This window comes from Trichomycterus rosablanca, chromosome 1 (genome assembly GCF_030014385.1).
Source record: "Trichomycterus rosablanca isolate fTriRos1 chromosome 1, fTriRos1.hap1, whole genome shotgun sequence".
Taxonomy (NCBI): domain Eukaryota; kingdom Metazoa; phylum Chordata; class Actinopteri; order Siluriformes; family Trichomycteridae; genus Trichomycterus; species Trichomycterus rosablanca.
Genome location: NC_085988.1, coordinates 86807286 through 86831757, shown reverse-complemented (window position 1 = coordinate 86831757; position 24472 = coordinate 86807286). Strand labels below are relative to the sequence as shown.

General features: G+C 41.0%; 1 protein-coding gene across 1 annotated transcript in view; it reads right to left on the bottom strand.

The window, feature by feature from the left end:
- Positions 1 to 24472, bottom strand: part of LOC134330789 (scavenger receptor cysteine-rich type 1 protein M130-like) — a 38035-nt gene that overhangs the window by 10422 nt on the left and 3141 nt on the right. The window contains exons 2-7 of the mRNA XM_063012083.1: positions 17075 to 17377; positions 10762 to 11077; positions 10097 to 10392; positions 8128 to 8436; positions 522 to 824; positions 332 to 352 (exon numbers count right to left, since the gene is read on the bottom strand). Coding sequence (XP_062868153.1) covers positions 332 to 352; positions 522 to 824; positions 8128 to 8436; positions 10097 to 10392; positions 10762 to 11077; positions 17075 to 17377 — 1548 coding nt within the window. The remainder of the gene's footprint in view (positions 1 to 331; positions 353 to 521; positions 825 to 8127; positions 8437 to 10096; positions 10393 to 10761; positions 11078 to 17074; positions 17378 to 24472) is intronic.

The following is a 24472-nucleotide window of genomic DNA, read 5'->3' as shown; positions in this document are numbered from 1 at the left end:
TTAATAATAATCTGTAACATGCTTTTCCGGTACCATTTACCTGAGCAGATAACTCCAGCCTCGTTATAATGATCACAGTCATGTTTTCCCCACCCTGCTGATCTACAGTTCTTCAGTGTAGATTCTGATCCATTACAGTGTACTTCATCCATCCAGATTGGTCCTGATCCTGGTCCAAATTTAGACTGACGCGGTGCATCTACAGCCTCTCCACAGTGCAGCTCTCTACACACCACTGCAGCATCTTTGATATCCCAGTTATAATCACCACACACTGTTCCCCACTGTCCATAATGAAGAACCTCCACTCTCCCAGCACAGCGACTTCCACCATCCACCAGCCTCACACGTCCTTAATAAGAAAATACATTATATGGATAAGCAATAGAGAGTTAAACAGATCTGCCATGTGTAGACAGAACATTAATGAGGTACAAAGAATGTGAGAATCTTACAATAAATACATTATTATATTTATTTATATTATATTTAGTGAAGGAGAAAATGGCAAAAGATCTTACCAGCACACACCAGTCCCACATCACTGGAATGGGAGCAGGTGTGGCTGGTAGGTGATGTTGGACAGAGGTGAATCTTAGACTCGTTTCCTCTACACTGAAGCTCCTCTGTCCACACCTGATGTTCTCCTCTACTAAAAGCAGCAGCTCCCAGCACCTCCACAGGAAGTCCACAGCCCAGCTCTCGACACACAACCTCTGCATCCTGCTGGTCAAAGTCAGCATCACACACTGTGTACCAGGTCTTCCCATGATGCACCTCGACTCTCCCGGAGCAGCGCAGACCTCCACCAACCAGTCTGACTTCTGCAATATTAAATAAATAAAAAATTTATGAACATATGATGCATTGCCTCATTTTCAAAATAAAGGCATTAGTAAGACCTTGAAACTTATCACTTTAGTCATTGTATATGCAAAACATATATATGAATATAAAAACATATAAACATGCAAAAGTCTAGCTTTGTTGTTTTAGCGAAGTTTAAATGACTGTCCATAATTATTTTTCAGTCTCTTTACTAAAGTACAAACAGAAAATACAGAAAACATGTACACAAATACAACCCCAAATCAGAATTGGGCATTGAAAATGGTAATCAGCATTGAAAATGGTAATAAAATAAAACACAGAGTTTCTTACATTGACTTTTATTTGATGTCAGACAGGATGAAGCTGAGATAATTCATCTTTTATTAGTTTATCAAACCTTTATCAAGCTCAAAAGAGTTACTGCACTAATGATACTTAACACTTTACTGTGCAAAAAAGAAGCCTTATGTTAACCACGTCCAGAAGCGGCATCCACTTCTCTGGGCTCGGAGGCATCTAGGATGGACCACAACACAGTGGAAACATGTATTATGGTCAGATGAATCAGCATTCCAGATATATTATGGAAGAAATGGACGCCGTGTGATCCGGACCAAAGACTAAAAAAATCCAGACTGTTATCAGCAACACATCCAAAAGCCAGGGTCATGGTATGGGGGTGTGTCAGTACCAGGGTCTGTCATGGTATGGGGGTGTGTCAGTACCAGGGTCTGTCATGGTATGGGGGTGTGTCAGTACCAGGGTGTGTCATGGTATGAGGGTGTGTCAGTACCAGGGTCTGTCATGGTATGGGGGTGTGTCAGTACCAGGGTCTGTCATGGTATGGGGGGTGTCAGTACCAGGGTGTGTCATGGTATGGGGGTGTGTCAGTACCAGGGTCTGTCATGGTATGGGGGTGTGTCAGTACCAGGGTCTGTCATGGTATGGGGGGGTGTCAGTACCAGGGTCTGTCATGGTATGGGGATGTGTCAGTACCAGGGTGTGTCATGGTATGAGGGTGTGTCAGTACCAGGGTGTGTCATGGTATGGGGGTGTGTCAGTACCAGGGTCTGTCATGGTATGGGGGTGTGTCAGTACCAGGGTGTGTCATGGTATGGGGGTGTGTCAGTGCCAGGGTCTGTCATGGTATGGGGGTGTGTCAGTACCAGGGTCTGTCATGGTATGTGGGTGTGTCAGTACCAGGGTCTGTCATGGTATGGGGGTGTGTCAGTGCCAGAGTGTGTCATGGTATGGGGGTGTGTCAGATCCTGACCTGTCCCTAATAGAGAATGTGTGGAGGATTTTGAAACGACGACCCCCCGTACTGCTGCACATCTTAAGACGTGTTTGCAGGAAGAACGAGACAAAATAAAAGCTGAAACACTAGAGACTTCCGGTATGGCGCAGATACGGACAGCAGCATAAGTTTGAGGCTCCCAGACGGTCTTACCCCCCCTTTTGATAAATACTAAGTATTCATAGAGAAAAGTTGTTTTTTGTGTCATGGAAGGGGGGCACAAAAGAAAGACAAGAGGAAATTTACAACAAAACATTACATCTGACGAGAAATCCACGAATGAAAGCGGAAACGCCGACGGGGACGCTGGCAGCGCGCTAGCAGCGGAACAACAAAGTATGGAAACTATCCAAGCTAACTTAATCGCCGAGATAAAGGGCGTTCGTTCAGATGTGAAGAAGGAGATCAGCGAAACGGTGGTACTGTTGAAAAGAGAGCTTGCAGACTTTAGAGAAGAAGTCAACCAGAAGCTGAACTCTATCGGTTCTGATCTGAAAGATATAACCGGCAGAGTTGAGGTGACGGAGCAGAGAGTAGCCGAAATGGAGGAGTGGAGCGCCGAAGCTAAACAGGTACTCTCCCACACTTTGGAGCTTCAGGAGAATCTCCAAGCCCAGCTAACAGACCTAGAGGCGCGTTCACGCAGGAACAACATACGGATACATGGGATTTCAGAGGGAGCGGAGGGTGACAATATGGACGTTTTTCTGGAGAAGCTTATCACAACCGAACTATCCCTCCCTAACGCAGTTCTCGCTATGCAGCGCTGCCACCGATCCCTCGGACCGAAACCACCGCAGGGTTCCAACCCGAGGTCCATTGTGGTCTGTTTCCAGGAATATAAAACCAGAGAGCTGGTCCTCCGCTCCGCCTGGAAAAAAAAAAGAGATCCACTACAGCGGCAGGAGAGTGTTTTTGAGCAAGATTATCCAGCTGAGACACTCAAGAAAAGAAAGGCTTTTTCTTCCATCAGAAAAGCGCTTAAAGAAAAGGGGCTCCGTTTTCAAACGCTTTACCCAGCGAAACTCAGGGTCTTTTTTGATACGGGGCCAATTGTTTACAATAATCCAACTGAAGCAAGGGAAGATTTGAGGAAAAGGGGAATGGACTCCCTGGAGGATGAGGTTCCTGAGCGAGGTGCACTCTCTGCGAGAATGAGACGACTCTCGTGGGAGCCGGCGGGCGGAACATCGCGCCGGCACAGAGAGGCTCGCCTATTACACATCCAGGAGAAGCTAAAGGGTTACCGCCACCACAACAACACAACACAAGACTCAATAATTTAAAGGACTGAGCGCTTCCAAAATGTTTGGGTAAGAGTATTTAATAAGAAACAGGTGAAACGCTGCGCAATATAAAAGACTCACGATAATTTCCTTTTGTTGAATTAAGCTGTTGAATCTGACCACATGTCTGGTAATTGATGTTTGCGTTTTATGTGCACTGCTCTGATCCCAAGTGGTCAGACATGTCAGGTGGCACCAGGGGGGACCCCTTTAGGTTTAAGGGCTTCCCTTCCCGATCTAGAAGTTGAGTTTACACTTCGGATTTGGAGGTCTTCATTGTTAAATATGTTCTGTAAGTTAAGTGTTGTTTTAATGTTTAGGCAGACTCTTTGTTCAGGGCATCTTCAGGTACTTAAATATCTAGGTAGAAGTTTTTCTTTTTTGGATAAGTGAAATGTATTACCAGCAATATAAAGTAATTACACTCAATGTGAATGGGTTACACAATCCTATCAAACGAAGTAAGGCAATAGCTAAAATGAAAAAAGAAAAGCATGATATAATTTTTTGGCAAGAGACACACCTCTCGAATAGTGAACATGAGAAGCTGCGGAAAATGGGGTTTAAAAATTTATATTATTCTTCTTTCGAAAAGAAAAACACAAGGGGGGTTGCTATACTTATTCCAAATAGAGTAAATTTCCAGTTTTCCTCACAGATCACTGATAAAGAAGGGCGTTTTATAATGGTTAAGGGTTTTCTCGATCATAAAGAAATTACACTGTTGAATGTATATAGACCACCAGGTAACAATAAACAGCTGATTTAAAAAATTTTCAACATGATATCTTTGGAAGCGGTAGGTGTATTGATATGTGGTGGAGACTGGAATATCCATTTGCACCCCCCATTAATTTCCTCGAGTAGAACAAAAAAGATATATCCCGAAGCAACATACATTAATAAACTGCTTAAGGAATCAGGCTTGGTAGATATATGGAGGGATTTTCACCCACATGATAAATATTTTACCTTTTTTTCCCATGCGCATTCAGTTTATACAAGAATTGATTATTTTTTTATGTTTAATTTAGATAGACACAGAATTCAAAAGTGTGATATAGGGGTAAGGGACATCTCAGATCATGCAGGGGTATATTTAACACTACACTTAGACAATAAACCCAAAGAGACCTTATGGAGACTTAATACTAGTCTTCTGAATGATCCTCAATGTCTAAAAGATATAAAAAGTGAATTTAAAGACTATATGTTTAATAATAATAATGGAATGGTAACTCCTAATATATTGTGGGATGCGGCGAAAGCTGTTATTAGAGGCAAACTAATAATGTGGACGGCTCACAGGAAAAAGGAAAAAGAAAAACAAATTAGAGACTTGACTGAAAAATTAAAAGACCTCGAAAATAAACATATGATACATAGTGAAACCAGCATTTTAAACCAGATTCTAAATACAAAGAAACTTTTAAATGATTTATATGACAATCAAATTGAAAGGAAATTGAAATTAATTAAACAAAATTTTTATGATAACGGACCCAAATTTAAAAAATTGTTGGCATGGAGACTACGTAAACAAGAAGCAGATAGATTTATACTCAAAATAAAAGATCCCCAGACTAATAAAATGAGTGACAAATTGGAAGACATACAAAACTCCTTTGAAACATACTACACAAGACTATACACTCAACCTCCAGCAGCTAAATTAGAAGACACATCTCAATTTTTGATATCTCTAGATTTACCATCGATAGGAACAGAACAAAATAGAACATTAACTCACGAGATAACAGAAGAAGAAATAAATAATGCTATATCTAGATTGAAAACTAACAAAATGCCGGGGGCTGATGGCTACCCATCAGAGTGGTATAAGACTTTCAGAAAAATATTAATACCATTACTTAAAGACTGTTTTAATTATGTTCTCAGGGGAGGAGTCCCCCCTCTGTCATGGAGACAGGCAATAATCTCAGTAATCCCTAAAACGGGTAAAGATAAAACAGATTGTGGTTCATATAGACCCATCTCTGTTCTAAATATGGATTACAGGTTATTTGCTTCAATATTAGTAAAAAGATTGGAGGATATAGTTCCTGACCTGATAGACACAGATCAAACTGGTTTTGTTAAAAATAGACGCACCCAGGACAATGTAAGACGAACTCTTCACCTTATTGATCATATGAAAAACAGTAACCTAGACTCGTTGGTTCTCGGTTTGGATGCTGAGAAGGCATTTGATTCTGTCCGATGGGAATATCTATATTTAGTTCTTAAACAATTTGGTTTTAATGATCAGTTGATTAATTGTCTGAAATCCTTGTACTATTCTCCAACAGCCAGGATTAAAATAAATGGAAATTTATCCAAAACTATATCCCTCGAAAGAGGATGCAGACAAGGATGCCTGCTTAGTCCCACACTTTTTGCCCTCTTTATTGAACCCCTAGCGCAGGCAATTAGAGAGGATAAAGACATAACAGGTGTGTTAATCAAGAAAACAGAATATAAGATATGCTTATACGCAGATGACATACTTTTGACCCTGACTAAACCTGATTCAAGTCTACCTAAAATGTTATCTTTGCTCAAAAAATTCGGAACCTATTCAGGCTACAAGCTAAATTTACACAAAACCCAAATTCTTACTTTTGACTATAAAAAGGTAAAAAGTAATAAAAGACAAATATTTAAATGGGAAAGTACTACAATTAAATACCTAGGGGTGCAAATACCGAGGGACTTATCTGACATCTACAAACAAAACTACATCCCAATAACAGCCGGAATTAAAACAGACCTAAGTCGTTGGTCCCTGTTACCAATGAGTATGTCCAACAGAATAGATGTTATAAAAATGAATATATTACCTAGGCTGCTTTTTCTTTTTCAATCATTGCCTGTGGAAGTACCTCTTAAACAATTTCATGAGTGGAAAAGAATGATCTCAACTTTTGTTTGGGGAAATCAAAAACCAAGAATTCGATTACAGACATTACAGTTATCCAGGGAACAGGGTGGATTGGCCTTGCCCTGTTTAGAAGATTATTACAGAGCGGCCCAATTAAGTTTCTTGGTATGCTGGTGTGACCCAGAACATGAGGCGAAATGGAAAGCCTTAGAACAAAGTCAAATAAATATCCCCCTACCATCTATATTAGGTGACAAAAATCTCATAAAGAAACATTTGGATAAAATGAATATATGGATTGCAGTCCCCTTAAGTATTTGGTACAAAGAAATCAAAGACCCAGAATTTGAAAGAAATGCACGAACTTTACGCTGGGCAGCGTTTGATTCAGAATTTACACCAGCTAAAATAGATAGTAGATTCAAGCATTGGATAAATGAGGGTATTACATCATACTGTACAATATCTTCCAAAAGGGGTATAGATAGTTATCAACAATTTACAATAAAATACAACTTGGAAAAACAAGATTTTTTTTGATATCTTCAACTTAGACATTACTTTGATAAAAACATTAAAACGGTGGGAGAAAGGGGAATGACTTTAATTAAGATATTTACTGACTCATATAAAGGGAGCACTAATCGAGGATTGATCTCTAGGATATATTCATCTCTACAGTTTGAAAAGGGTATTTCCACAATGTATGTTAAATCAAAATGGGAGAAAGAGGCTAATATAAAGTTAACTGAGGATGACTGGTTAAATATATGCAAAACACTGTCCTCTACCTCTAGCTCAGGTCTTTGGAGGGAATTTACTTGGAAAAATATTTTAAGGTTCTTTATAACCCCCAAAATTAAAAAACTACAAAATAAGAACCCCATACATGGACAGTGCTGGAGAATGTGTGGTAATAGGTCAGCCAATCATTTTCATATCTTCTGGGAATGCCCAAACATTTCTACTTATTGGGAAAATGTGGTAAAGGAGATAAGATTAATAATCAATTTCGAATTAGATTTTAATTTCAGTGTCATTTACCTGGGAAATGTGCCTGTTGAATTGAGACAACAAGATAGATACCTGTTACAAATATTATTAGCAGGTAGCAAAAAAGCCATAACTAGGAAATGGCTAAGCAAAGATTCCCCAACAATTTCAGAATGGGTTGAAATAGTTCAGGAGATTTATGTCATGGAACGAATGACGTTTTCGTTGAGACACGCTGCTAAAAGATTTGAAAAATACTGGGGAAACTGGAAATCATACATTGCTCTGAGCTGATTTATTTACTCCTTTATAATAATTTGTACATTATTTATCTGTGTATAAAGGCCTATGCTTTGTCTGACTTCAAATGGGAACTGTATATCTTTCTGTAATGTCAAAGATCCATCCCTGTTATAACCTCAAGGACTATTAATATCAATGATAAGGACATTTAAGGAAATGTAACTTAACAGTAATCCCTGACAGTTCAAGATCTGCCTTCTCTGTATTTTTTGTTATTGTTTTGTTTTTTCTCTCATTGTATTCACTGTTAAATCCCAATAAAAATAGAGTTTAAAAAAAAAAAAAAAAAAAAAAAGCTGAAACACTAAATCACTCGCTCTCCTCGGTGCCAAAACCTCTTTTAAGTGGTGAAAAGGAACGACAACATTACAAACATTAAAAAGTCAAAATAAATGTAAGAAACTGTGTTTTTTTTTATTTTTATTATTATTTGCATTTTCCACACTGTCCCAACTTTTTCTGATTTGGAGTTGTAATACTTATTATTATTATTAATTTGAATGTCATATCTTACATCAATTATGTACACTTTTTACCTGAGCACATAACTCCAGCATCTTTACTGTGGTCACAGTTATTCATCCCCCAACCTGTTGATCTACAGTTCCTCAGTGTAGATTCTGATCCAGTACAGCCCACATCATCCATCCAGATTGGTCCTGATCCTGGTCCAAAGTGAGCATCACCCAGCACAGCTACAGCCTCCCCACAGTCCAGCTCTCTACACACCACTGCAGCATCGTCCAGATCCCAGTCATCACCACACACTGTTCCCCACCGTCCATCATGAAGAACCTCCACTCTCCCAGCACAGCGACTTCCACCATCCACCAGCCTCACACCACCTGAACAAAGCAGAACAATGAGAGTTACTGAGAGGTACAGTGAGGAAAATAAGTATTTGATACACTGCCGATTTTGCAAGTTTTCCCACCTACAAAGAATGGAAAGGCCTGTAATTTTTATCGTAGGAACACTTCTATTGTGAGAGACAGAATCTAAAAAAAAAAATTCAGATAATCACATTGTATGATTTTTAAATAATTAATTTGCATTTTATTGCATGAAATAATTATTTGATACAATGGAAAAACAGAACTTAATATTTGGTACAGAAACCTTTACAGAGGTCAGACGTTTCCTGTAGTTCTTGACCAAGTTTGCACACAGTGCAGCAGGGATTTTGGCCCACTCCTCCATACAGATCTTCTCCAGATCTTTCAGGTTTCGGGGCTGTCGCTGGGCAACATTGAGTTTCAGCTTCTTCCAAAGATTTTCTATTGGGTTCAGGTCTGGAGACTGGCTAGGCCACTCCAGGACCTTGAAATGCTTCTTACGGAGCCACTCCTTAGTTGCCCTGGCTGTGTGTTTCGGGTCATTGTCATGCTGGAAGACCAAGCCACGACCCATCTTCAATGCTCTCACTGAGGGAAGGAGGTTGTTGGCCAAAATCTCGCTATACATGACCCCATCCATCCTCCCTTCAATACGGTGCAGTCGTCCTGTCCACTTTGCAGAAAAGCACCCCCAAAGTATAATGTTTCCACCCCCATGCTTCACGGTTGGGATGGGTTGTACTCATCCTCTTTCTTCCTCCAAACACGGCGAGTGGAGTTGATACCAAAAAGCTCTATTTTGGTCTCATCTGACCACATGACCTTCTCCCATGCCTCCTCTGGATCATCCAGATGGTCATTGGTGATCTTTAAACGGGCCTGGACATGAGCAGGGGGACCTTGCGTGCCCTGCAGGATTTAAATCCATGGCGGCGTAGTGTGTTACTAATGGTAATCTTTGAGACTGTGGTGCCAGCTCTTCAGGTCATTGACCAGGTCCTCCCGTGTGGTTCTGGGCTGATTCCTGACCTTTCTCAGGATCATCCTTACCCCACGAGGTGAGATCTTGCATGGAGCAGCAGACCGAGGAAGATTGACAGTCATCTTGTGTTTCTTCCATTTTCTAATAATTGCGCCAACAGTTGTTGCCTTCTCACCAAGCTGCTTGCTATTGTCCTGTAGCCCATCCCAGCCTTGTGCAGGTCTACAATTTTGTCGCCATGGTGAAGAGGTTGGAGTGTGATTGATTGAGTGTGTGGACAGGTGTCTTTTATACAGGTTACAAGTTCAAACAGGTGCAATAAATACAGGTAATGAGTGCAGAATAGGAGGAGCTTCTTAAAGAAAAACTAACAGGTCTGTGAGAGCCAGAATTCTTGCTGGTTGGTAGGTGATCAAATACTTATTTTATGCAATAAAATGCAAATTAATTATTTAAAAATCATACAATGTGATTATCTGAATTTTTTTTAGATTCTGTCTCTCACAATAGAAGTGTTCCTACGATAAAAATTACAGGCCTCTCCATTCTTTGTAGGTGGGAAAACTTGCAAAATCGGCAGTGTATCAAATAATTATTTTCCTCATTGTATGTGTGTATAAAGCTTAATTTGACTTGGACATTAAAATGTAAAATAAGGGAAAAACTGTAAATTAATGCATCTCTTACCAGCACACACCAGTCCCACATCACTGGAATGGGAGCAGGTGTGGTTGGTAGGTGATGTTGGACAGAGGTGAATCTGAGACTCGTTTCCTCTACACTGAAGCTCCTCTGTCCACACCTGATGTTCTCCTCTACCAAAAGCAGCAGCTCCCAGCACCTCCACAGGAAGTCCACAGTTCAGCTCTCGACACACAACCTCTGCATCCTGCTGGTCAAAGTCCGCATCACACACTGTGTACCAGGTCTTCCCATGATGCACCTCGACTCTCCCAGAGCACCGATGAGGACCATCAATCAGTCTGACTCCTGAAATATTAAAAGAGTATTTAATGACTGAGGTAGTAAACATACTCTGGTAAAATATATTAGCACACAGAAGTAAATCACAAGGAAATGTGAACTTTGTGGTGAAGGTACAGTCAGAAACTATCACCACTACTTTAAATCCATTTAACACGAGATAGAATCTGGTTACTTTAAACACTTTGTTTTAGATAAGATAAAATAATCCTTTATTAATCCCACAGTGGGGAAATTCACTATTTAAATTAAAGAAACATGTAAAATATTAACTAGATTAACGATTAAATATGAACGATTGTTGATAGCATTAAAACATAATATCTTAATGACTAAATACAGTTTATAGTCATCTATGAGAACAGTACAGTTTACCTGAGCACATGACTGAAGCATCATTATGATGATCACAGTAATGGTTCCCCCATCCTGCTGATAAACAGTTCTTCAGTGTAGATTCTGATCCACTACAGGTCACATTCTCCATCCAGATTGGTCCTGATCCTGGTCCAAAGTGAGCATTACCCAGCACAGCTACAGCCTCCCCACAGTCCAGCTCTCTACACACCACTGCAGCATCATCCATGTCCCAGCCTGCACTACACACTGTTCCCCACTGTCCTCTATGAAGAACCTCCACTCTCCCAGCACAGCGACTTCCACCATCCACCAGCCTCACGCCACCTGTGCAGTACAGGATTTGGGGTGGAGTTGTGAAGTTTCGATCGTTAAAGGAAAATGTTCAGGTTTATGCATAAATGTAAAGTTTTGCTTACTAATTAATTTGCTTTTTAGAAACGTCATGACTAAAATCAGGCAAATTCAGAAAGTACTCAGACCTTGTTAGCCAACTTTACTGTGGATTTGATAGATATTTACATTTACATTTTCAGCATTTAGCAGACGCTTTTATCCAAAGCGACTTACACAATGAGCGGAATTGATAGAATTGATTAGAATTTATATAATTACCGTCTTTTCTACCAATCTACACTTTATCACCAGAATGACTAAGTGAAAACGTAGTTGATCAAAAATCAGAAACTAAAATCACTTATTCACAAATGTCTTCAGACTGGTTTCTTTGATTTTTCGTGGTCAGATTCATCCTTTTGGCTTTAGTTAATAATAATAATACATTTTATTTATATAGCGCTTTTCAAGATACTCAAAGACGCTTTACATAAGACAAATAATCAAAACAAATACGTACATACACCATACAAATCATAGTACAAAATCAAAATAGTACATCAACATCAAGAATAATTAAGATAAAAACAAAGAGAGCAGCATAAGACAGTTCATTAAAAATTAGCTAAATTATGAGAGAGAACAACAAATATAGAACAATTTCTTAAAATTAGACAGAAACAGGACAGATTCACATGCAATCAGGAAACTGAAAACTTTACAAGTTTTAGGATCTAGGACTTCACATTTCTGTCATGATCTAAGTATAAAAACTATTAAAAAGAATAGCAAAAATAAAAGCATTTATTTCGTGTTGTTACAAGTTAAATGCCATTTTGAATAGATGAGTTTTGAGAAGTGACTTGAATTTGGACAGGTCAGGACAATCTCGTAGGTGTTTGGGGAGAGCATTCCATAAAGATGGAGCAGCTATGGAAAAGGCCCTGTCACCCCAGGTCCGGTGCTTGGTCCTAGAGGGTATGGACAGTAGGTTAGCCTTAGAAGAGCGAAGGCTACGGGAGGGAATGTGCTGATGGAGCAGGTCGGTGAGGTAGGATGGGGCCTGATTATGGAGAGCTTTGTGAGTGAATAGAAGAATTTTGAATTGAATGCGTTGAGCAACGGGAAGCCAATGAAGTTTTTGGAGAACAGGTGTAATATGATCACGGGAGCGAGTATGAGTAAGGAGGCGAGCAGCTGAATTCTGGATATACTGAAGTTTTTTTTAGGATTTTGTTAGATGTACCATAAAGGATACTATTGCAATAATCAATTCTGGATGTAATAAAAGCATGAATCAAGGTTTCGGCGGCAGAAAAAGAGAGTGATGGACGTAGACGTGCTATGTTTTTTAGATGAAAGAAAGCAGTTTTGGTGATGTGATTTACATGGAGGTCAAAAGAGAGGTTGCTATCAAAAATTACACCAAGATTTCGGATGTTAGAAGACGGAGACAAAGTGTCATTATCAATGGTAATTTGAAAATTTTTTGTGGTTTTTGCCAGGGTTGTAGGACCTACGATGATCATATCAGATTTTTCACAGTTTAATTTGAGGAAATTAGCTTTCATCCACAATTTCATTTCAGTGATGCAATTTGTCAGAGTGGAGTGAAGTTCAGTATTAATGGATTTTGGAGGAGATGTAAAGCTGAATATCATCAGCATAGCAGTGGAAATGTAAACCATGCCGACGTATGATGTCACCAAGGGGGAGCATATAAAGAATAAACAAAAGGGGACCTAACATCCTTGAGGTGTGTGGAAAACTCAATTGAAATTGCAATTATAATTGATTGAACATAGTTTGGGAAGGTACACCTTGGTCTGTAAGGGCCCAAAATGTACACTGCACTGTCAGGACAAAAAACAAACATCTCTTGACATCTCCACCATTACATTGTGGCAAGGCGTTGATTAGAACGGGGATATAAAACAGGGCAGTTGTTGCTCAGTGGTTAAGGTACTGGACTAGTAATCCAAAGGTTGCTGGTTCAAGCCCCACCACTGCCAGGTTGTTATTGTTGAGCAAGGCCCTTAATCCTCAATTGTTTAGTATACTGTCTCAGTACTGTAAGCCGCTTTGGATAAAAGCATCTGCTAAACGCAGAGAATGTAAAACAATATCTAAGTTGTTGAGAGTTCCCAGGACCACAGTGATCTCAATCATTTTTAAATGGAGGAAGCTTGACACTAACTAAAACCTTCTTAGAATTGACCCTCTGGCCAAATTGGGAATTGTTGCTAATACCATTCTTACTGTAAATCATGATGGTGGCAACATTACACTTTCAGGCTGCTTTTCAGCAGCAGAGACAGAGGCGGTGGAGCACCAGGGCAACATTCTTCTCCAACACGTCCAGGTTTTGAAACAGATTATGGATAGATTGAAAGCCATAAACCTGAACCCCCCTCTACCCCCCATTCACATGCCAGCAGTCAACTTCTTCCTATCCCGGCCCCACGTGCACATTGCTCCGAATCCCATCTGCCGGCCCCAGACGATATAATGGGGAGCCAGGTCGGTGTAGGGTTTTTTGTTGCAGTGCTCGTTGGCATTTGAGCTCCAGCCATTAAGCTTTCCCACTGAGCGAGCTAAAGTCGCCCATATCATCCCCCTACTGTCAGGCTGGGCTCTTACATGGGCCACTGTGATATGGGGGAACAGGCCCAACCTATGTACGTCCCTTGATTTATTTATTAATGAATTTAAGCAGACATTTGACAGTTCGGTTAGGGAAGAGAGTCCAAGGGGGATCTGTGACGGACCATATGGCGACCCCTCGGACCTCCGGGTTATTTTTGAAGGCTAGGCTTATATGGGGCGCCAGACAGCAGAAATGTTTGGACGCTTTTGTTGACTCAGGGGCAGCGGGCAACTTTATCGATGCAGCTCTAGCTAGAGCCCTGGTAATGCCTACCATTCCTCTGGAGGTTCCACAATTGACGGGGGGGGGGGGGGGGGGGGATCTGGGGCAGTGACTCTCCAAACCTGTCCCATACCCCTCATCCTGGGGTTTCTGTGGTTGCAGCAACACAACCCCAGGATTGATTGGTGCACTAGGTCGATCTCCCTATGGGGGTCACTTTGTCAAAGGACATGCCTAGTAGGAGAGGCGACCTCCTCTACACCCTCCAAGGCACCAAATGAAATCACTGATTTGTCAATGGTCCCCCCGGAGTACCATGCCCTCAGAGAGGTGTTCAGCAAGCGCAGGGCCCAGATCCTACCCCCTTCCCCTGGCCCTTTGATTGTGCAATCAACCTCCATCCGGGAACAACACCACCTAGAGGGAGGTTGTTCGCACTACAACCTACAACCTCATCAGAGTAACACAAGGGGATGAGTGGAAGACGGACTTTATCACCCCGTCGGGCCACTGCGTAGAGTGATGCCCTTTGGCCTCATGAATGCGCCCACCGTCTTTCAGCGGTTCATAAATGAGGTACTCCAGGAAGCACTGGGGCAATACTTCTTCTGGATAACCACCTGTTTGTAGAACTGGAAAAATCCCAGTTCCATATGAACAGTGTATCCTTCCTGGGATTTGTGGGTCTCCAGAGGAAGTTTGCAAATGGATCCTGCCAAAACCAAGGCCATTTCCGAGTGGCCATGCCCAACCTCGGTACAGCTGGTCCAGCACTTCCTAGGCTTTGCAAACAGAGAAATTATGATGTTGGCAATAAAGAACTGCTGGCAGTCAAGCTCGCTCTTGAGGAATGGAGACATTGGCTGGAGGGGGCAAAACATCAGTTCCTGGTCGGGATGGATCACAAGAACTAGGCGTACATCCAAAATGCCAAGCATCTCAACCCACGCCAGGCCAGGTGGGCATTGTTCTTTGGCCGATTTGACTTCATCTTATCCTACTGGCCAGGGTCAAAGAACACTAAGCCTGACTCCCTCTCCAGACAGTGGGAAACCACAACTTCCTCTTCCCCCAGCAAGCCAATAATACCAGGATCTCAAATAGTGGCCCTGCTACGATGGGGTCTGGAGGAGGCTATTCAAGAGGCTCAGCAACAAGAGCCGGACCCTGGTGGTGGCCCTCCAGGGACATTATTTGTACCCACATCCGTTAGAACATAGATTCTTCACTGGGGACACACTTCCCCACCAGGACTTAGAGAGGACCCTGCGATGTCTGGTTTCAGCCAATCTGTCAACATGGGCAAAACACCTGCTCTGGGCAGAGTATGCCCATAACACACTCATTCATCCATTGGCATGTCCACTTTTGAGTGTCAATTCGGGTACCCACCACCCATGTTTCCAGAGCAGGAAGCCGACGTCGGAGTCCCCTCTGCCCAGCAGCTGGTCAGGCATTGTAAACAAGCCTGGCGGGGAGCAAGAAATACTCTTAGATCTACCACCGCGTCCAGGACAACTATAGCAAACCGGAAGAGGTGCTTGGGCCCATCTCTCCGACCCGGACAACAAGTTTGGCTGTCAGCCAAGCCATTGTCCATGGAGTCTCGAAACCTAAGCCAAATATATGTGGGACCGTTCAAAATTCTAAGAAGGGTTAACCCAGTAACATATACCCTAGCCCTTCCCCGAAGTATGAAAATAAATCCAACGTTCCATGTATCACGCCTCAAGCCGGTGCTTTGCAGCCCCTATAACCCTACTTCCCAAACCAAGCCTCCCCCACCTCGGTTGATAGCTGGCTCCCCAGCCTACACAGTTAAACGTTTGTTTGATGTTCGTCGGGTCAGGAACTCCAAACAATATTTTGTAGACTGGGAAGGGTATGGCCTGGAAGAGCGCATTCAGGAATTCCACCGTAACCGGGCAGCACGCATGGGAACGTCGGGAGCCGTTCCTAGCAGGGGGGATTCTGTAACGGGTGGCTTCTGACAGACAAGTACCATTCTCCTGGCAACCGCCAAAACCCAGACTCGTCCATCGGATCACCAGTGCTTTACACCACTGCATCCGACGCTTTGCATTGTGCTTGGTGAACCCATTGCATGAAGCTCTCCACACACTGTTCTTGAGCTAATCTGAAGGTTTGACATGTTGTGTCCTTAGATGATTGTCAAGATTATAACGATTGTTCATTTATTTGCTGTATCCTTCCTGTCAGTTTGAATCAGTCTGGCCTTTCTCCTTTCTCACCATCAAGTTGTTCCCAGTGAAAGAAATGCCAATCATGTTATTTATGTGTGTGTGTGTGTGTGTGTGTGTGTGTGTATACAAATCATATTTCCAAAAAAATGGAAACAAAAGAAGAATGTGTGATGTGTTAATTCTCTTGAATCTTTATTTAACAGGTAAAAGTAGAAATAAAAGATTTCTAATGTTTTCACTCATTAACTTCATTGTAGTTGAGAAATCGAAACCCATTTATAATTTGATACCTGCAATACACTCCAAAAAGTTGGGACAGAGGAAAAATAAGAGTCAAAAATTGATAGAATTTTCAAGTTGCTGTTTTCTTAAATAAGCAAGTGAGTTGGTAAAAAGTACGGGATCAGATTTATGAGATGAGATCCTTCAAACAAAAAGTCTATATAAGCAAAGATGTATCATGGCTCTTAGTGCAAGATTGCAAATTTAGTCTTTCACCATCTAGTCAAAAGATTCAGGGACTCTGGAGAAATCTTAGTCTATTTAGTGCAAATCTAGAAACCCCTGTTAAATTCTCGTGACCTTTGAGCTCTCAGACGACACTGCATTAGACACCATCATGATACTGTGATAAATACAGCCACATGAGCTCAGGATTACTTAACACGGTTCGTCACTGAAATGCAACCTGAAACTCTATTACACACAGAAAAACAGCTGTACATCAATTCTATACAGAAACACCTCAGAGTTTTCTGGGCCTGATTCATCTTTGTACTGCATTGTACCAAATGCCCCAGCTTTAATAATTAATAATAATAATAATAATAATAATAATAATTATTGTTATTAATAATAATAATAATAATAATAATAATGTCTCTGTGATATGTTAAATTAAATGTTGGGTCTTACCAGCACACACCAGTCCCACATCACTGGAATGGGAGCAGGTGTGGTTGGTAGCTGATGTTGGACAGAGGTGAATCTGAGACTCGTTTCCTCTACACTGAAGCTCCTCTGTCCACACCTGATGTTCTCCTCTACCAAAAGTATTAGCTCCCAGCATCTCCACAGGAAGTCCACAGCCGAGATCTCGACACACAACCTCTGCATCCTGCTGGTCAAAGTCAGCATCACACACTGTGTACCAGGTCTTCCCATGATGCACCTCGACTCTCCCAGAGCAACGAGAACCTCCACCAACCAGTCTGACTTCTGAAATATTACAGTGAGAGAATTAAAAAGCAACTTCTTAAGCTTAATAACTTCTGGGCTGCTGTATAAACACTTAGTAATGTTACCACATATATTAATAATAATAATATGGAGGTCTCTGCTTAGTCTGGTTCCCCTCAAGGTCCCTTCCTGTAATTTTAAGGGAGTTTTTCCTGCCACTGTCGCCCTCGGCTGCTCAACTGGGGTTTTGGTCTGTTGGTCCTGGATTCTGTAAAGTTGTTTTGAGACGATGTTCATTGTAAAAAGCACTATATAAAATAAACTTGACTTGAATATGTGCACAATAAAAGTATATATCTTTAATTCTCAAGGTAGGATTATTCTCAACTAACTAATCAGTTTCACGAATCCGGCCTCTGTGTGCTCCTGCTGGAGCTTCTGTGCTTCCAGAGTTTGTTGATGTGCCACGCCTCTCTCTTCGGGAGAGCTCTCAGTCCTGAGCCCTTTTTTTGATTGGTCTTTGACTAATTATCTCCAGCTGCACCTTGTCTGAGTTAATGAGCTCAGAAGATTTAAGTTAGCAGCTTGGGAACAGAATCAGAGAATATTTTGGTTTGGTTTTTCCCCAATGCATGACTTTGTAAGCTCGTTCAACTTTGGTATCTTTTGAATTTGGGCCTGCCTGTTATTGTTATTGTCATTGTTATTACTAATAATAATAAGGGCGGCACGATGGCTCGGTGGGAAGCACTGTTGCCTCACAGCAAGAAGGTCCTAGGTTTGATTCCCAGGTGGTGCGGACCGGGTCCTTTTTGTGTGGAGTTTGCATGTTCTCCCTGCGTCTGTATGGTTTTCTTACGGGTGCTCCGGGTTCCCTCCCACAGTTCAAAGACAGTGCAGTCAGTATAACTTGAGCTACTAAAATTAGCCGAGGTGTGTGTGTGTGTTTGTCTTGTAATAGACTGGCAACCTGTCCAGTGTGTTTCCTACCTTTCGCCCAGTGAATTGTACCCACTGCAACCGTTAATAGGATAAAGATAGTAAATGAATGACAATAATAATAATAATTAGTGATAATAATAATAATAATATTCAGTGATAATAATAATAATATTCTGTGATAATAATAATAGTAATAATAATAATTAGTGATAATAATAATAATAGTAATAATTAGGGATGCATCGATACCATTTTTTCCCAACCGAGTACGAGTACAAGTACATGTATTTTTGTACTCGCCGATACCGATACCGATACCGATACCTATTTAGAATGATGCAATCTGGAGCATTATGGAATAGTGTAGTTTTTAGTGTAAAATAGTGCAGTGGAACACTAATTGTAAAAAAAAAAAAACACCGCACAGATATAATTGAGAAAGCTTCTGACAAGCTAACGTTAACGTTCATTAATAAACGCAAGTAATTAACGTTGTGCACATCATACATGCGATGCGATTCTGCTGATTGAAATATTTACTTTAAAGGGATAATACAGTCCGATCCCATCTGAGCCGATTCTATCAGCACATACATTCGTGGTTCACCTCGGTAAATCGTAAACGACTCTGAGTCGGCTCCCGCTCTGTGGTAATAACCAGTATAATTAAGCCTGAGCTTTATAATGTAAGCGAGTTACACAGAATGTTCTGTAGTAGTTGGTGTTTATTTACAACCGCATCATTCATTATAACAGTGAACACGGAGAGATGACTGAGAAAAGAAACTTACGCTGCGCTTAAAATGAGTCGACTCCTGAATCACTTGTATCGACACTGTGAGCAGAGTATTAAAGACACACACACGTCCTATAACAGCGGTCGCTGCTTTTGTAACCGGTTATCTTCGCTGTTAGCTCTATTTTGAAGTTTTTTTTTTTTTTTCAAACGGAACTGAATAACATTAAACGTGCGTGTGAGCGTGGTCAGTGAGAATAATTCAATCTGTCTCCCGTGGGTGAAAAATGAACTCGCGCCCCCCCAGACAAGCACTGCCGCCCCACAGGTTGAAAATCCCTGCGTTAACGCAGCAATGTGCACTAGGCACAAGGTATTGGATGTTTAGTATCGGAGCCTCGTTTGCGAGTACGAGTACGAGTTAATGAGCGCGGTATCGGGCAAATACCCGATACTAGTATCGGTACTCATGCATCTCTAGTAATAATAATAAAATAGTAAAACAACTCACCTGAACAATTTACTGCAAGTACTTCTCGACAATGAGGAACCGCCCACCATACAGGTTTACAGAACTTCACATGATGCTGTGATGCACTGCAGTCTAATTTATCCAGCCACAGTGATACTGGTGATTGAAACTGGGTAACACCGAAATCTACAGCCTCACCACAGTCCAGCTTTTTACACAGCACTTCAACAAGATCTACTCTCCAGATATTCCCACACATTGCTAGCCACTGATCCACAGCCAAAATCTCCAGTCTCCCATCACATCGACTTCCACCATCCATCTCACCTCGGCTAAACAGCAGTGAGAGAGAGAGAGAGAGAGAGAGAGAGAGAGAGAGAGAGAGAGAGAGAGAGAGGAGGAGAGAGAGAGAGAGAGAGAGAGAGAGAGAGAGAGAGAGAGAGAGAGAGAGAGAGAGAGAGAGAGAGAGAGAGAGAGAGAGAATTAATTGTGTTATCTATGAAAAAGGCATAAAAAACTGATCATAACTTATTATCAGAACACAGAGATTCATCATAATGAAATGTTTGGAATTAATGTAAAGAATATTCTTGAACATTAAGATCCACCCCGTCCTCTGTACAGTAGCTACGTTGAACAACAGACTACTATGGACAGATTTTTGAGGTATCAGTCGAGTGTCACAACTTTTACTGAGGGGTGTGAATCTCCAGGGTCAGGGTCCCAGTTTCTCTCTTGTGCACCTGAATTCAATAATTAGAAGGGGTGTCCCTAAACTTTTGTCTATATAGCATATACTGTCTTGTGAAAAAGTAGATAGATAGATAGATTGACAGACAGACAGACAGACACTTTATTAATCCCAAAGGGAAGGTCCAGCATTACAGCAGCTCAAGGTACATTAGAAAAAGAATTATTAGGTAGGTAAGTGTTACTGTACAGTACTTATTTACCCTCTTACTAATTTGCTATTTTTTTCACACTTAAATGTTTCAGATTTTCTAACTAATTTTAATATAAGATAAAAACAGGAATAAACAAAAGAGCAGACTCCTGCACCACACTCAGCTTGTCCCTCAACAAAAAGAGCTAAATGGTCACTCAGGTTCACTCGGAAAAGTTGGGCATAAGACAAATGTGTCTGCGTAGACGCCCAGCCGACCAGTAGCAGCACTAAAATTCAAACCCCGGATCTGGTGGGCTCCTGTAAAAGACTGAGTACCGTGTTTTAAATCTTTAGATCAAAATTAATTACTAGACTAACACGAGCTGAGTAAAAACATTTAAGGAATAAAGTTTATGTTTGATGCTGAAAAGTCTGTACTTACTAGCTGTTGTGAGGGTGAGTGTGGATGAGAGAAGAATCAAAGTCCTCCAGAAATCCATCTTCCTTCTTCCTGTACCCACTCTGTATTACTCTGTACCCACTCTGTACCACTCTGTATCCGCTCTGTATCACTCTGTACCCACTCTGTATCCACTCTGTACCACTCTGTACCCACTCTGTACCCACTCTGTACCACTCTGTACCCACTCTGTACCCACTCCGTACCACTCCGTACCCACTCCGTACCTGATGCGATCACCTCCACTCTCTCAGAGAGACTGAATTGAGATGTTTCTCCTCTCTGTCTCACCCCCTTCAGAAAGAGAGAAACAGCCACCAATCACACTCACTGTTTCCTTATTAGAAAGAGGAGAGGAAACTATCAGACGCAGTCAACCAATCAGAGGAGCCGGTTCTGACTTTCTCCATACTGATGAAAAGAGCGTCTCTGCTGATGAACAGAACTCCTTCACCACATCACTCACTCACACACATACAGTACACGTCTTGATGTGGTAAAGAAACGGTGGAGTGATGTTCATGTGCATGTGCAAATGCATGCGTGTGCGCAGGTTTGTGTGTGTGTGCATGTGCAGGTGTGTTCATGCAGGGGGGAAAGTGTGTGTGTGTGAGTGTGTGTGATTGTGTGTGTGAGTGTGTGTGCATGTGTGTGTGTGTGTGTGTGTGTGTGTGCATGCAGAGGGGAGAAGGGAGGGGTAGAAGAAACTAGTGTTAGATGAATCATTACTGAATCAACAGTGAATCATTATTGAATCATTACTAAATAAACAAGTGAATCAATCATATGAAGTGAATAAAATATTATTATTATTAGTAGTAGTAGAATAATTCATTCATTCACGTTTTCATTCGTTGTTCCTGCTCTGCAATAGTAATAATTCTGGTCAGTAATAAAGATGAAGAACTACAATTCTGTGTTAGTTAATGGATTATGAATGTGGTCAGTCACAACTACACAGTACAGTGTCATAACTCACTCACTCACTCAGTCTCACTTATTCACTAACTCATTCACTCTCTCACACCATAGATAGATCACAGAGCCCCGACCTCAACCAATCTCAACAACTTTTGGTGTGAATTATCGTCTCTGGACTGAATGACACACATTTCCAAAAATCCATTTCAAAATCTTGGAAGCCTTTCCACAGGATCAGACGCTGCTATAGCTGCAATGTAAAGACCATCTGTAGTAATGCCTGTTCTTATATTATGGGATGTTCAACAAGTTCTCAGTCAGGTGTTTCCATCATTTTGGCTATATAGTGTAGGTGCTCAGAGTCTGCTGAATAGCTTCATCACATCAGGAAATACCAATTATTTCATGTTTTACAAAATTTCCTGCACAAACGGTGTTTCTACCAAGTGTCTACCAAGAGTGATCTATATCCCTTCCATGCACTCTCTCAACCGGTGTTCCTCAGGGCTCTGTACTTGGCCCACTTATATTCTCTATCTACACCCGCTCTCTGGGTAAGGTCATAGCCTCCCATGGCTTCTCCTACCACTCCTATGCAGATGATACTCAGCTCATCCTGTCATTTCCTCCCTCAGACACACAAGTCTCAGCTCGCATCTCAGCATGTCTGTGAGATATCTCACAATGGATGTCAGCTCATCATCTAAAACTCAATCCCACCAAGACAGAGCTGTTACTCATCCCCGGAGATCAGTCTCCAACCCAGGACCTAGTCATCTCTCTTGATGACTCCCAGATCAGACCATCTGATAAGGTAAGAAGTCTTGGTGTTGTCCTGGATAACCAGCTGACCTTCTCTCCTCATGTAGCCAATATGACGAGATGGTGCCGGTTCCTCCTGTACAACATCAAGAAGATTCGACCATTTCTCTCCATGGAAGCTCCTCAGATTCTGGTCCAGATTCTGGTCCCACGGTTGAACTCCCTCCTGGCAGGGGCTCCCATGTCCACTATTAAACCCTTGCAGCTCATTCAAACACTGCCACATCACCCCACTGCTGCCACATCACATCACCCCACTGCTGCCACACCATCACCCCACTGCTGCCACATCACATCACCCCACTGCTGCCACATCACTTCACCACACTGTTGCCTCATCACATCGCCACATTGCTGTACACAGTGGTGTATAAAGTACCGGAAGGCCATACTTGAGTAAAAGTACAAGTATCTTACCAGAAATTTACTTTGATAGAAGTAAAAGTCACCTTTTAGAATATTACTTGAGTAAAAGTCTAAAAGTGTCTGATGTATAATGTACTTAAGTATCAAAAGTAATTTGATATTAAATGTACTTAAGTATTAAAAGTAGAAGTAAAAGTAAATGCTGTTAGTATAAATGGAAGAGGTCATTTTAAATATAAAGATCGTTTTTTTAAGCCTGTAAACCACCTTAACAATTAACCTGTTTTCTTCCTTTCATCTGAACATGATTTGTGTCAATTCATGATCATAATCAACTGTTGACATCACCTGTTTGAAATCATGACATTATTTGGTTGTTTTTTTAACTTATTACTAGCCCTAAATGTTCCTGTTCCAACGTTTTTAGAATGTGAGTCGATGTAAATGTAAGAAACACTGCATCTATTTTATTTGCATTTTCTATACTGTCCCATTTTTTTATTTGGGTAGTATATTTCAATAACAAAAAATAATTTTGGCATAATTAATTTAAAGCAAAACTCAAGAGAGTTTAACAAAACCTGTGGCACTTTTATCCCTTTAATGATCTGTTAACCAATAATTTAAATCAAAATATTTGAGTAAAATAAGCTGTATTTAAATAATCTTTTTGGGCTGTATCTACTCACTGTATGGCGTGTTAAACTAAAAAAATATTGGTATTCTTACTTTAAGAAAACACCATTTCTAACTTGAAGCCAACAGCTGAAAAATTATTAATAATAAGTTGTATAAGTTGATTTCTTGTTGAGAGCATTAAAGGGTTAAAGACGTGCTGCATGTTCCTCAGCACCATGAATCTCTCCTCTGGTCTAATACAGAAGTTATCTGAGGAAATATTTGTCCGTAGGTGAGTTTTTAAAAATAATGGACGTGTCTTCATGAGTTTTGCAGTCAATGAATTTCAAACAAATTTAGTGAAACGTTTTATTTGTGGTTCGAATGTAATCAGTAAAAATGGTAGGTAGATATCTGAACAATGTTAATGCTAATAATATTAAAAAATCGCTGATGCTGCAGCTTTACTTTGTTAATCATTGTGAACTTACATCAGTGTGTTGGATGGGGAGCTTCTGAAATCTCCATATTTGCGTGTCTTTGGGTGAACGACGCACTTTTAGAAAACTCCGATAGCTTTTAGAGAACGTTTGCGCATGCGCATTAATGTGTTTAACCACCGTGTAACTCACAAGCGCAGGTGCAGTCCGTCACACATCTCACATCATTTACCTTCATTCTGTAGTAATGAGTAACGAATTTACATACAGCGAATGTAACGGAGTAAAAGTACACAATTTCTTTAGAAAATGTAGTGGAGTAAAAGTGAAAGTTGTCGAACATTTTTATACTCCAGTAAAGTACAAGTACTTCAAAAAACTACTTAAGTACTGTAACGAAGTATTATTACTTCGTTACTATACACCACTGGCTGTACACCATCACCCCACTGCACGTATTCAGTTTAAAAC